Below are 14,113 nucleotides of genomic sequence, written 5' to 3' on the forward strand. Positions count from 1 at the left end.
AAAGAGTGAGTTAATTAACTTTACCCCAATCCGAAACCCAGACTCCTGGTTCAGATAGTTACCTGGACATAAAGGAGATTGAGCTGAACTGGATCCCTGGAATCCACATTCTGATCTGAATAGAAGAACTTTCTGCGGAGAAGTAATGTTTCGTTTTCATCAACCCCCTGCTCCCGAAATGTGCGACTATGATCCAGCCAATTTACTAAATTTATGTCAGTAAAAGGAGAGAAATAAAAAATTTTTAGACATTAGAAATAGGCAGCAGATGGAGCCAGAAACAAACTTTTAGGAAATAAGCTAAAAATAATCATTATCTAAATATGGTTAGCTTAGACTATCAGACTACATGATTCTTTCAATGTAATAAGGAATCACTGATGTAGATACCCCAGCCTAATGCAACAGCATCAGCATGTAACCCGACATAATTTGTCTCTAATGTGCATACCTACATCACTTTTATACTTTACATAAAATTATACTTAGCTTTTTTATTATTATAGGCTAACAAGAGTACAGATATGTGAAAGAAAACAAAAAACTAATCTATGATAACAGATGAACAATGCATTGGCATCTTTTGACCAAATCCATATTTTTTCAAAAAAAACCTTCAACCTGATCATTATGTCATAGCTGATGCTAACAGGACCAATCTGGATGAAATGGAGGTATTTGTTTCACCTGGGAGTGAAAGCCAGCAGCTGCACTAAGTGTAAAAAACTAAAAGAAACAACACTTGAGAGTCACACATCTATATTCTGAAAAATGATTTGTGGCCTGGAATGTTTTTAAGGAAAAATACTAGATAACATTTATCTTGCTGTGGATTATGTCTGTGCAAGCATCTTCTGTTCACTCACACTCATCCTCTGTATGGAGCTTCGCTTTTAGTTTCTCCATTTTCTTCTCATCTCGGAGAAGAGTTCTGTCCTTCTTTAGAGTTCCGGTTGGTTCTTCTTTCTTTTCCTCAACAGTTTCACGGATTAGAGAGTATTCCTCATAATTTGTAATTCCTGGGACACAAGAAATTTCAGTACCCTCATGATTAAAACAGATCTATCTTTAATCAAGTACATTAGTGTATAATAATCCTTTATTTATGTAAAACTGTTGCAAAATCCAGTTCAGCATGTTTAAATATTATGCATTTAGTAGGTCCACAAACTTCCCTTTGAAATAAAACATTCAAAAACCTGCCAAGGTATTGAGCAATAAAATCTATTGTTCTAAAAAGACTCATCCTGCTCTGGAAATGGCACTGTTCTTGCTAATGGTAATGTAATGCAAAGATTTGTCTTGGTGTGATAGGGTTGTCAATCATTCCTAATTGTCTCGCATGTCCTCTGAAGCCCAACATGTGCAGTGGACGTGATATTTTGTGCATTGGGCAATGAATGGAGTGCCAAAATACAACAAAGCCTTTCACTGGGACTGCACTGCCTGTTCTCCCAACCATAACCAGGTCCTAACAACTGAAGAACTACTGCAAGGATTGGTGTTAAAAAAAAATATATTCTCTTTAGAATGAAATTGGAATATTCTCTCACTTTAAATTAATAGATGCATCTACTGCTAAAATGTTATTATTATTATTTTTAATATAATTATCTTTATTAAGTAAGTGTGTCAGTGGGAAGATTTCACTTCTTGTACCCTAGATTCAACAGGAAGTGAGAAGAAATCTCTGCTAAATGTGGAAAAAAACAGACAGATTATTGTCACTGGAACAGGTGTTCCTACTGAATGTTTTGCCTTCACCTTCCATTATAGTGACAACTGTCAAATTTCCCCAGAAGAAAGCAGTACAAACCTTACAGTGCTTGTAAAGAAAGTCTCTAGGGCTATTCGAGTCCAAAGATCCAACTGCCCAAAAAGCTTATAAAAAATGTGTCCTTACCTATCCTGCTGCATATGGTCACCAGAAGTTCCCCTACAGTTTTTGAGTCATCTACCATGATCATTTTTGCTGCCCCATCCAGCATTCTAATTTTCTGTGGTCTTTGTTTCTTCTTATATTCCAGAACATCCTGGCAGAAACAACAAAAAAAAAATAGGATACATTATAACCAAAAGATGGAGGTAGCCTTACTAAAAGATACAAAGCCTGCACAAGGTGAACATTACAGCCTTGGAGAAGTTGTCACTGAATTGTGAGTAAGAACAGATCATTTAAGGAGTTTCCTATTGCATGCTTCTATAGTTACAATGTTATAAATCAGGAAAATGCAGAATGTCAGTGCAATAAATAACTCTGGTATGCACAATTTGCTGTGTATGTTAAAATTACTATATTGCACATTACTTAGTATATAATTAAATCTATGTGGTTGAGTTTTGAATATTAATGTTTACATAAATGTACACACAATACACGAATAACTTGATCTATTATACCCCATTCCTCAGCATATAATAATCCAGGGTTCTGCCAGCCTCCAGCCAGATTCCTTTCCTTGGGTCTTCATCTGATAAGAACAGGCCAAAGTCTAAAGCTGTGGGCAATAGCAAGAGGTCAAGTCAAATGGAGACTCTGGGGTCAGTGCCCAGATGCTGAATGCAACACAAAACAGCACTGTTACTTTGAACAAAAACTTCTATTGTACAAAACAGACACAGTACCAACAATGGAACCATATGAAAAAGCTGTAAATACAGATTAACAGAACTTCCACACAAGAGATTTTAAGGAACGCTCTATAAAGAGAAATATGTGGGAATGAACTGCTGCTATGCTAAAAATGAGAGTTGCCTGGCAGTCTCTGATCTAAAGCATGTAAGCTAGTGATGTCAGAGGACAGTCGGATCCAGGTTACTGATCTGCATATTTGATGTGGGCTAGTAATACAAAGCGTTGAAGACTTTGCATCAGTATTAGATCCAAGAAACAATCATCTTCCAAACGATGAGTTCACCAATGGCAGCCAAATGTAATCTAACAGAGAGCTTAAAAAGGCAATACATTCTAAGTTACATATGCAGGATACAAGCGACAGCCAATCTGTTAATAAACATCGATGGAAACCGGTACTATTTTTTTTTTTACAATAGTTTCATGTAACTTCAACGGAAAGGAATGCCTGAAGATTTTAGAACCCAGTAAGTGACTGCATACAACAAATCGACCTATAGACAGAATATATCTGGCTTGAGTTAGCTTTTAAATTCAGCCCACAATCATTTCATAAATAATCTTGAAAAATAAAAATGTTATGCCTTAACAAGCTAATTTAATTTTACTGTTTGTTTTTAGTGTAAAATTGGATTTTATGCTAGGCATAATGAATATGCTTTCTACATACAGCTGCAAATATTATTTTTGCTATTGAGGGATAAATGCAATAAATATATACCTTGGCCTGTTTGAGCTTCAGGGACTCTCTCCCGTATGATCCGGCAGGCATCATAGACTGCAGTTGATGGTTCAAACTGCATGGTCTTTACGACATTGCAGTGCCGAACGCATATTTTCAGCGACAGGGCAACCATGGTGACTGCTAACTGGACAAAACCTGCACATTAACCAGAATAAAAGAACAATATAAGCAATGTGTATACAATACAATATCTACATACATATATTTACTATGTAGCTGTAAAAATATATTTGATATTCTGTAAAAAAAAATACACCCTTACAACTCGCAATCATGTTCATTAGTGTAAATTTATAAGCATTACTTTGCTTTAAAATCCCATTGTGTAGTTGTGCAAGCTGTACAATTGCTTGTCACCTTGCCTATAACAAGTCCTGCTAGTACTTGTATTTGCAGACAAGTGCCGTTTACTGTAATGTAGGGATATTTGGATGTGTAGTCTACAATCTATTGAACTTGTTACTTTGAGTGTCCTTTGATTACCCTTCACTGACCTCCTAACCAGCTGGATTCAGGTGTGAGAGGCCCAAAAAACTTTTTATTTTTGTCCACTGCTTTGCTTAAATAGTTTGTTTTCAATTAATCAGATTGCTATTAGAAAATTCTAGACATTAAAAATGTTATTTAATGTAATAGATAATACCATTCATACCCTGATATTTAGGCAAGATGTTGGATGCATTTTATTTTCTTTGTATTTACTTAGCTGCAAGTAAACTGATAATCTTGACAAATCATTGATAATTTTGCATACTACAATAGTAAGATTCAATATAAAGACTCATTTGCTCTTATCTGCTTTCGCAACATTTTGCAACTGCAAAAATACAATGTGATTAAACCTTTAACAACATAAATCATCCAGCAGTATATGTTGTGGGTCCTTTAAAATAGAATACTAGATTTGGTATAAAAGACATACATATCAAGAGATTATATGAACTTGTTACAAAGACAGTATTATTCCCTGCACCCATTGTGTTCTGCTTCCCACACCTCTTAGATTGTAAACTCTTTTGGACAGGGTCCTATCCTTCTCCTGTCTCATTATCTGTGTCTGTCTGTTTTTTGCAACCCCTATCCAATGTACAGGGCTGCATAATAAGTTGGTGATATTTAAATACTGTTTAATGATAATAATAATAATAATGTCATGAGCACATAGGTGGCTGAAAATACTGCAGCATATGATAAATTATGGCAAAGAAGTTCTCCAGTAACAGTAGAATGGAGGCAAAAGGATTAAAAAAAACAAGATATTAAGTGCAACAAGAATCTTAGAAGGCTGAAACCTTAGGGGATTAGAGTGAAAATATGGGAAGCAGCAGATAGATCACAAAGATGGCCGAGTGGATTAAAATAAGTAGGTATGGATAGGTTTTGCTGCAAAGCAACACTAAAAAGAATTGTAACCAAGTAATCAAAGGAAAGACCTTTTATGTTATCTTAAATTGCTCTGCTTATGAACCAGTGATGAGAGCTGTGTGTAATTACAGACAACAATACTCCCTCCCAATGGGAACAATTCCAGGAAGAAATTAATTTAAAAAGGAGTGCATAGAGGCTTAATTACCATGAAAGGGTGCATGCCACATCACTTCTTAAAGTGCTGCTTTTTCTAAGAATACTCAGTGAACAGTTCAATACAATCTCTTTCATTCCACAATACTGTCTTTTAGCTCTTGGCTTCTGGGCTCCATTTTCATGGAGGACAGATGTTTGTGGGTGATCACCCAAGGTGCTTTGGCATTTTCCCACAAACACTTTGCAAGGTTATCTGGCTCTCTAAAATTTATCATAAAAGGTGGATATGTGTGTGACTGTAGCAGATTTAGATATCTGTATTGGATAACATTTTTAGAAAACAGCCAGAATGAGCGATTAAGGCCAAATTCTGTGTAAATGTTGATCTAATAAAGACATACTTAAACCCACTGACATCACACAGATGCATGAATTCTTGTGCCATAACCCACTGTAGCTTTATAAGGCAGACCCCATTGAGTCATGGCGAAGCACCACTTCCTGGTTTAACAATTTGCTGATTTAACAAATGCCAGTGCATTTTACAAATTACTAGACATTACTACCCCACATTAGTACTCCCTATTACTGGGAATGTGGAGAATGTGGCTGTGGGGTGTCAACAAAATATCATCAAAAGGTTTGTTCAATAAAACTACAACAACCAAAGCAAAAAGCAAAGTACGCCTAACAATACTTTAAATATATCGTGTACTGGTATGCATACTTTCACTTAACAACAAAGTAATAATTATATTAATGGACTTTAAAGGGCTCTGAAGAGACAACAGCAATAGCAGAAGGAAGAAACCAGAAACAAATTGCTGGGACAACAGCTTATTTAAAGGTATTAGAGAGGTGAACATCATGGGTCAGATAGACACAAAAGATAGTAGGCTGCAGATCACATTAACTCAGGACTTAACAGAATAAGGTGGTGAATGAAGCGTTAGCCCAGGTGTGCAAGGATTATCTGTGCTATAGACCTGCCAGAGGTACAGCAATGGAGACCCCACACTTCATACATATCATGTTATATATTAAATGGACCAGGCAAAAAATGAGTACTAGGTGGCTTGGAATCCCACACTTGTGTCCAAAGAATGTATTCTTAAATTTGAGACAGATTTAACAACTTTCCTATGATCCTATCATAGTGAGCAAGAATCTGTAACTGTAAAGGGCAGACTTAATTCAGTTCTGAATATCCAATGGTAACAGGTGAGATAAAGGCAGCTATATTTATCTGGAACAACAGACACAGATATGTATTTGGCAGTTTGCCTCCAATGCAATTTTAAATAGACGACCATCAATTTATAACACTTTATTTGCTTTGGGCACATGTTTATAACTCATTCTAGCTACTTAGACGAGAATAAAATACATTTAGGATAAAGACTTTTATAATTATACTAAAAAGAACCCTGTCACAAACACCACCATTGTAATTTGATGAACCTTCAAATGCATCAAATACCTGCTCCCCTGCTGTAGGGTATGGTTACTCTCATTGGTCCCATACTTAATTGAGCAATGTAAAAGTTGATGGAAGAAACACAGCATGCATTGGAGACAGACTCAGCATCAGGATTCATCCAATGTCTTAAATTTCCTGTTCCTAGAAGAAACATTTCTCCTAGGAAACGAGTAAATCTTCCAAGAAGGACACAGTCAGCAGTAAAAACATCACACTCACTAGAAAATTGAAATTGATTTAAAGTATAAAACTTTAGCCAAATACTTTGGTTAGTTTTGTAAAGCATTGGTAAGGATAAGGAAACCTTTCTGAATCCTTTATCGCAGATGTTTTCTCACTTCCTGTCCAGGAGACTACAGCTTCTGGGAAAGAAAGGGGAATCTTCTTGAAAAATAAACAGGAATAAACAGGATGTATGTACTACAAAAACATAAAAAAAAGTATTATTGCTAGCTATATTCACAATGAAGAGATTTCGCGTCACTTCCCTTATTGCTACCAATTTTAATTGGGTAAACTCAACCCCCTTACAGAAGCACAGAAGGAAACCGGACACAGGATGATCAAAGCAATTCCAATGGATTAAAACCAAAATAAAGTTTGGAGATCATTTTTTTAACAAAAAAAGTTTCATTGTATCCACTGCCTGTTGTGCTCCAAGGACAGACTTCTTATATAAATGTATTGTGGTTCATAGGTAAAAAGAAAGAAGGAGTTTTTGAGGCTCCAAGTTCAAAATAATAATGTAATTATGTATTTGTACATTTTTGATCCATACATAATTATCACAAGTTTCATTCATTCATTGGTTTTGAGTATATCCCAACTCTTGTTGTCAATCACTAGGTTTGGATGCCCATTCTAGACATTGAATTCAGTAATCATACAGTAACATTACAGTACAGTATCACTCAGACATCATACAGTAACAAATGTATAGATAATATAGGACCTGTTACGGTTGCATGTTTCCCAACACATTTCGACAAAATATGGCTTCCTCAGGGGTTTGTTGTATGGTTTGTTTAGCAGAGAAGGAATTCATACACCTGGGCACAGCTGTACGGATGCCAACATATATATTTTTCTGCTGCAGCACTCTGCAACTTTCATTGATGGGGAATATCGCTGTACTATACAGTTGTTCTCCTCTGATGAGAAACTAAAGTACTACTCTGACCCAACAACTAACGCATGAGGAAGCCATATTTTGGCAAAAAATGCGACCGTAACAGGTCCTATATTATATTTACATTTGTAACTGTATGATGTCAGAGAACTCAATGTCTACGATTAGCATCCTAACCTTGTAATTCACAACAAGAGCTGGGATATAATTAAAACCTATGGAACTTTTAATAGTTATGAATGGATCAAAAATGTACAATCACATAATTGCAAATATTATTTTGAACTTTGAGCCTCAAAACCTCTTTCTTTCTGTTTACCTATGAACCACAATATGTTGCTGATTTACTAGAGGTTGCTCAACCCAAAAGTTTCAAGGTAAGAATAGAATCCACACTCAACATATAATTATTCCAGTATAAATGATTAGATCACTATATTTTATAAAAAAATAACAATGGACATTAAAGTAAAGTTTAGATCACAAGCAATCTACCAAACAGAAAACATCTAAGATTAAGGAACCTAAAATTCTAAACAGATTAAAATATTTACTAACATACTGAATTAGTTACTAGAAAATTTACTTTGGCATAAGCCTGTGTCCTGTAAAGTGAGTCTGTGTCTTTCTAAATGCAAATCTCTATTGAACACTAATAATAGGTGTCCTGAGGCTCCTACATTGCAAGTTTGCTTACAAATATTTGGGTTTTCCCCAAAGAAAAGACCTGCGATAGCTCCACAAGCAGCCTCTTTCTTCCAAAGAAACCAAAAAGCATTAAGAGGTGGTTGGCAGAACTTTGGCAAATACTTGAGCAGCAGAACAATGTTTAACAGCACATCAGACAAGTAAAATTATTTGGTCCTAATATGGACATTTCCTTTATCAAAGGTTTATGTGAATGCAAGTTTATAGAGTTTTTCTTACTTCAAGAATATATTGAATGAACATAATTCTAATGAGGCAAAATTGTGGTCAGTTTATGTACATTGTAATTGCTGTCTTCTTAGTTATTCTTTGCAAGACTATCACAGCTGAAAGCACAGGGAAACCTATTTTCCAATGTGCGGTATTGCTGTGCTCCAATGCTGTATTTGTACACAACATTTATCATGGTCTTCAAAGCCAATTCCTAACTGTGGAACAAAAACGTTTCCAGTTCAAATTGGTAGCAAATAGAGAAGCCATCAACTCAAGACAACATTGTGTTTTATTGGGAGAAATTAAATGAATACCACATCTAGCATTAAATTAAAAAAATAAAAATGTACTATATTGTGTGAATGGGATACAAAGTAAATCCACAACGTCTACTGTAAGAGAATATATATATTTTTATTAACACTACTATGGAGTTGAGCTTATTCAAGTATGTTGACATAAACAGCCTGAACCTCTCACTCAGTGTATTACAGCTGCAAAGAGATTTAGGGCCCATCAGAGATGATATTTACTATCATATGCTTTGTTTTTGTACCCATTCTCAAAAATGAAACATGGGGACCATATTCTCACTGAGATTCCCCGCCGAATAAAGGAGTGTGACTCATAGGAATGCCCCCTAAGCCCCCAACATATCCTTGTTTTCCTAGGACTCTTGTGATTGAAATTGTAATAATTTAAATTGGCTAGATGTAATTTAGTAACAGATGTTTCAGCATGTTTTATAAGGGAAATATTTATTCACCACCAAAAAAGCTCATTAAATAAAAATGGTATTTCTGATTGAATTCTGGTGTATGTACCCATTTTATTGTGACCACAAATGCAGGGCTAGATTTAACTGGTCTTCCTGCTAAAACTGCATTATCCATAAAGCCTAACAAGAGAAAGATATTGGTAATTTAAACGCTTTGTAGGCATAGCACTGTCATTTGAAGAAATACCAGCCATTCATGTCCCACACGTTGTGAAATGAAACCATATGAACTATTCTCTTTTCCTAGATGCCCTTTTCAAATGCTTCTAAGATTAGCAACTAGCATTATAAGAGGGCAGATATAATACTTCACTTCATGTTACCAACCTAAATAAAGTAAATAGTAGACCACATAAGTTTTGTAAAGAAAATTAAAAATGTATACATGTGCCACAAGTGATGCAAATATTTCATAAAATACTAATCACAAACTGATGACTAATTATAGGTGGAGAGTAGAGAAATGTTCTCCCCATTTTGCTTCTCAACTTTTAGAAAACTAGCCATCATGGTGGAAATTGTACAAATACTATAATACCACTCAAGTGGTGATCGGAAGCTCCATTATCTTGAATGACCTGACCTAACTGTTCATCACTCAGGATCGTTGGCTCTAATCTCCATTATTATTTTAGTAGTAGCAGTATGCGGCACATTGGCTTTAATTGTGGACCATACCCATTTTTTTATTAAAGATCAGAAGTGGACACATACCTCTGTGATGAACAAACAACATTGTTCTCCATTATTTCATATGGCAAACTTCAATTTTTATGTGGTATACCCCAAAAACGTGTCAAATAATAGTAATTATTAGAAAGTAGGGCTGACTCAAATGGGCAATTTGTTTTTGCTAATCACCAGTTATGAAATTGGAGAGAAAAATGTGCAGTTATTGCATGAGAAAAATAAAAAAAAACTTTTTTTGCAAACAGGCAGTTAGATCCTTTTAACTTGCCTAAAAGAATAAACTCAATAAAATGATGAGAACAAAGTGGTTACTGCAAGTTATAGTAAATGGCAAGGCAGAACAAAAGCTATTAAAGAAAAAACATTGTTAATTTTATATCTTGCAACCAAACAAGCAGGCTGAACAAGGTCAGAAAAGAATACAAACGCTTTGCCAAGTTCAGTGATGGAATTTTAGGCATCTCTCACCACTCTTAAGGGGGTTATCTACTGTAATGTGAACTCATACAAGCATAGGACATAGATGGACCGGAGATGCTCTAAATAAATAAATCAATGCTGCACTTAGCCCAACATTCATTGAAATGTTTATTAAGCATTTCAGAACCAGGTGCATAGGGTTGTGATGTGTAAATGTTTTCTGGATATATGTATTAGACATTAACTTGATTTACAACAAGTTGTAAATGTGTATTACAATGTAATTTGAGTTCAAATGTGTTCCAGTGCAGTGCAATAGTCTTAGAATCTGATGATTCCCTCGGTTTACATTAACTTGAGATCTATGTAATCCACTGCATGCACAGACCACCTCATGGGGTCAGAAGGAGGGCAGCGAGTGTGTACTTCCTAAAGCCTGTGCCATGTTCTCTCGGCTTCCTCAATTAACAGGCACAATGAGACTTCCAAAACAGGCCTGACTCTGGCTGGTAATTGTATGCACCATCTGTTCCAACTTTTTTCTTTCTTTTTTATTACACCAGAACTTCTAAATTAGAGAGTCAGCAATAAGCGTTACATTATAAAAAAGGCAGGTCCTTTAAGATCACCAGTTTACCAAAAAATAAAGAGTTGGGTTGGATCCAGACACAAACTGAAGCACTGAGTGGGTAGACTGCAATCTTCCTTATATATTACAATACTGAAGTTTAATTACTCCCCATCAACATGGTATTTAAATTAAATACTTGATGTACGCTTTTAAATATTATTTAATAAGTCTTTTGAAAACGGAGAGAAGCCTGCACAGTAAAAGGTGCAAGATAGGAGGTAAGATTGTATTCAGGTTTAATTTAAAGTCCTCAATATCAGGTTTCCCCTTACTTAGACCTAGTCTTTGCTGACTTTGAGCAAGCTTTGAGTTGTGTAACAAAGATATTTTGACATGCTTTTGCTACATATTAAAATACATGGAAATTCAGCTTTGACACTGGAAATATAAAGCAAGGAGACTGCATAGTCTTTTTGAGTGGAGAGGTTAGTATGGGTGATTTGAGGATAAGGTACACTTGAAAGACAATATTGAACACATGTATGGGCACTTACTCTATATTACACAAGCAGTGATGTGATGTGGTCTGTTCTTGCATACAGAACTGAATCTGCTGGTCTGCATCTGTGATTTATCCTTAGACTTAATTTAACCTGTTGCTAGCTTGTTACATAAAGAATACGATGAATGGATGCAATCATTATCTGTGACAATCCTGGTCTAAGTTGCTTTGAAAGGATGCTACAGCTGTTACTGAAATTCTTGAACAAATGTGACTTTGGAAAACAAATCCCAGTGACCATGCAGCTGTTATACAGCTGGCTCAGATCTGGAGAATGTGGTTCCAGCAAAGACTGCACCCACAAATGCCACGGCTGCAGGAGTAATATACATCTCCAAAAATGGCCATGGTCACTTCATTTATTAAATAAGAGTCACAAGGAGGGCTGGTCATGTCATGGCACACATTATACTAAATGTTTCCATATGCACCTAAGGCATTACTAAGAATTGGTGGATTAACTTCCAGCATATATTACACAAAGGAGTTGAGTCACTGTATGAGTGTAAATGTATTTGATGTTATTCCAGCCTCACTGCTTTCCAAGGGGATTAGACCACAGATACTAAAGATAATATAGATGTGTTTGAAATCATAAAATTTACTCTCAGAAATTTTTGAAAACTAATCTTAAACTGGTGTATGTTTGCAGAGTGGCATTGCAAATAAATTTAGATAATGGTTAGTATATCTGAATATTTATAACAAAAACAGCATACCATCCTTTGGATATATTGAATGTATTACCTTTTCCTTTTTTTTTTTCCTCATTGTTTGGAAATAGGAAAATATCAAAATACTTGCACTGGGGACTCTTGTCCCTGGTGGTATCATTTGACTAGGATACTATTAAATTATTTACTTGCATTATCCCTCTCTTTTTTGACGGTGGACTCTTGTAACCCCCCCCCCCCCTTATAATGCAGGAATTTGTTGGTTCTGTATTGTATGTGATGATGCGAGGCCTGCAACCCATGGAAAGCCAAATAAACCAGCCTCGAAGTACGAGTAGCACAAAAAAAAGGAAGCCTGTATGAGTGAGGGATAAGGCAAGTTAAACTGTTTTTTAATGGTACCCATTGCAAAAACCATCATATAACCCTTGCACTGCTCAGTTTGAGTTTCAAGTTAGCTTTAATGTCTATGTAAAGCCAAAATAATTTTCTTCCTTTACCAAAGCTTAGGAAAGGGTTAACACCAGGATAAAATGACTCATTTTATTATTTTTAAAGCAACATAAGAGTAAAAAAAGGTATGAAAGGTATAAATGTTGTACTGCTCTGTACTGAAATTTTATACTGCTCATGGCCTGTCTCTCCTGCAATAAAGGACCTGACTGTTCGCATTTATTTATGTTAGCTTTTAGTCCGCTTTCATCTGGGTAATATTGAAAACCAAAGTTGGAAGCATACTTATGTCATGCTATGTAACCCAGTATTATTTCAAAAGTAAATATTAAATCAGTAGCTAACGTGTTATTCAAATCAACAATTAGTTTTTCAAAAAAACAAAAAAAACAAAAAAAAAAAGGACCTGTAGACACAAGGATTTTGTCATACTGGAATGCCATAGGATTCCGCACTTGTGTAAGCAGTGCAGAAGAACCTCAAGTGACAAAAATCAAGATCTATGATGAAATAAATTACCAATGATCAGTTCAATTCTAGCCATTCGTAATATAGAGATTCCAAAATATGTCAGCCCCTGTATTGTGACCCAACTTTTCAGTAACCATCCAAAAGCAGCCAGGTGATTACTGAAAAGTGCCGGGTGGTGCGCCAAGCTAAAAGGGGCTAAGGAAAACATTGAAGACATGAACACATAAAGCATTAAAAAAAAAAAAAAAGTTAACGCCGAACTTTACTGTTGGTTGTGCAAAATGTGCAGGCTCCCCTCCTGTATTGAATCTACTTAATTTGATTTCACTGCACACAGACAGCTTTTTGCGCATTAGAGGCTGTATCATGTCAGATAGAACTTGTCTCATTTCCTATCTGATGGACAACAACATAGAGCATATAGGCAAACATTTTCACATTATGGCAAGAACAGTGGCTTGCACAGTGGTTAGCCCTCTGGCCTTTGCAGCGCTGGGTCCCAGGTTTGAATCTTGGCCAGGACACTATCTTGCCCCCATATTGACCTTAGACTGTATTAATGATATAGGACATTAGAATGTGAGCCCCTTTGAAGGACAGCTAGTGACATAACTATGTCACTAGTTATGTCACTAGCTGTCTTTGTACAGCACTGCATAATATGTTGGCGCAGCTAGTGACTTTGTACAGCACTGCATAATATGTTGGCGCTATAAAAATATTGTGTATCCATAATAATACCTCGCTATAAAGCACTGTCATCTCTGCCTGGTCTTCTTACAAGTTTAGAGTTTTTGATAATCCCTCTCAAAATGACTAACCTCCCATGCATCATCAGAGAAGTTCATTCATCTCAGCGCCTAAGGCACAAACAGAATGCACAATGTGCTGTGCATGAGCATCTTTGTACTTTTACCAGAAACATTGCTGGAAGGCAGGACAGACACTTTTACAGGCTCTGCTTACTATTTTGCAGCTCTACACAGTGCTGTGTCTCACAAAGCAAATTTTGGCATAAGTTGGCATATTAGGAACAATGCATTGCATAAGTAGCTAATAA

The 14,113-nt window shown here is 35.8% G+C and overlaps 1 protein-coding gene across 1 annotated transcript in view; it reads right to left on the minus strand.

The window, feature by feature from the left end:
* LOC140322511 (talin-2-like) overlaps window positions 1-14,113 on the minus strand; it is a 31,739-nt gene that overhangs the window by 1,853 nt on the left and 15,773 nt on the right. Inside the window, exons 3-7 of the mRNA XM_072399071.1 lie at window positions 3,357-3,515; window positions 2,401-2,498; window positions 1,904-2,033; window positions 867-1,019; window positions 63-205 (exon numbers count right to left, since the gene is read on the minus strand). Coding sequence (XP_072255172.1) covers window positions 63-205; window positions 867-1,019; window positions 1,904-2,033; window positions 2,401-2,498; window positions 3,357-3,492 — 660 coding nt within the window. The 5' untranslated portion in view covers window positions 3,493-3,515. The remainder of the gene's footprint in view (window positions 1-62; window positions 206-866; window positions 1,020-1,903; window positions 2,034-2,400; window positions 2,499-3,356; window positions 3,516-14,113) is intronic.

Source organism: Pyxicephalus adspersus, chromosome 2, assembly GCF_032062135.1.
Source record: "Pyxicephalus adspersus chromosome 2, UCB_Pads_2.0, whole genome shotgun sequence".
Taxonomy (NCBI): Eukaryota; Metazoa; Chordata; class Amphibia; order Anura; family Pyxicephalidae; genus Pyxicephalus; species Pyxicephalus adspersus.